This window comes from Neopelma chrysocephalum, unplaced genomic scaffold (genome assembly GCF_003984885.1).
Source record: "Neopelma chrysocephalum unplaced genomic scaffold, ASM398488v2 Primary Assembly neopelma1_95723, whole genome shotgun sequence".
Classification (NCBI taxonomy): domain Eukaryota; kingdom Metazoa; phylum Chordata; class Aves; order Passeriformes; family Pipridae; genus Neopelma; species Neopelma chrysocephalum.
The window spans coordinates 6,384-6,662 of record NW_020924386.1 but is presented as its reverse complement, the minus strand read 5'-3'; the positions used below and the strand labels follow the sequence as shown (position 1 = coordinate 6,662).

Genomic DNA, 279 nt, shown 5'->3' with positions numbered 1-279 from the left:
TTCCCGCCTGGAATGTGCCCCGCGGTCATTCCCGGTGTCCCTTGGCAGCATTCCCGTCGGGAATTCCCGGTAATTCCCTGGATTTACCTTCGTGTCCCTTGAGTCTCTCGCCCTCCCCCCGCTCCAGCAGCGCCTCCGCCTCACGCACGAAGGTGACGAGGCCGCCGAAAGGGGGCGCCAACAGCTCCTCCACGAACTCCTGAGGGGAGGGGAAAAAAGGCGGGAAAAAAACAAAAGCGGCGATTTAACCCCACAATTAACAATTAAAGAACAATTAAC

The 279-nt window shown here is 57.7% G+C and overlaps 1 protein-coding gene across 1 annotated transcript in view; it reads right to left on the bottom strand.

Moving 5' to 3' along the window:
* VPS52 (VPS52, GARP complex subunit) overlaps positions 1 to 279 on the bottom strand; it is a 7,570-nt gene that overhangs the window by 1,946 nt on the left and 5,345 nt on the right. The window contains exon 6 of the mRNA XM_027708209.1: positions 88 to 199. Within this exon, the coding sequence (XP_027564010.1) occupies positions 88 to 199 (112 nt within the window). The remainder of the gene's footprint in view (positions 1 to 87; positions 200 to 279) is intronic.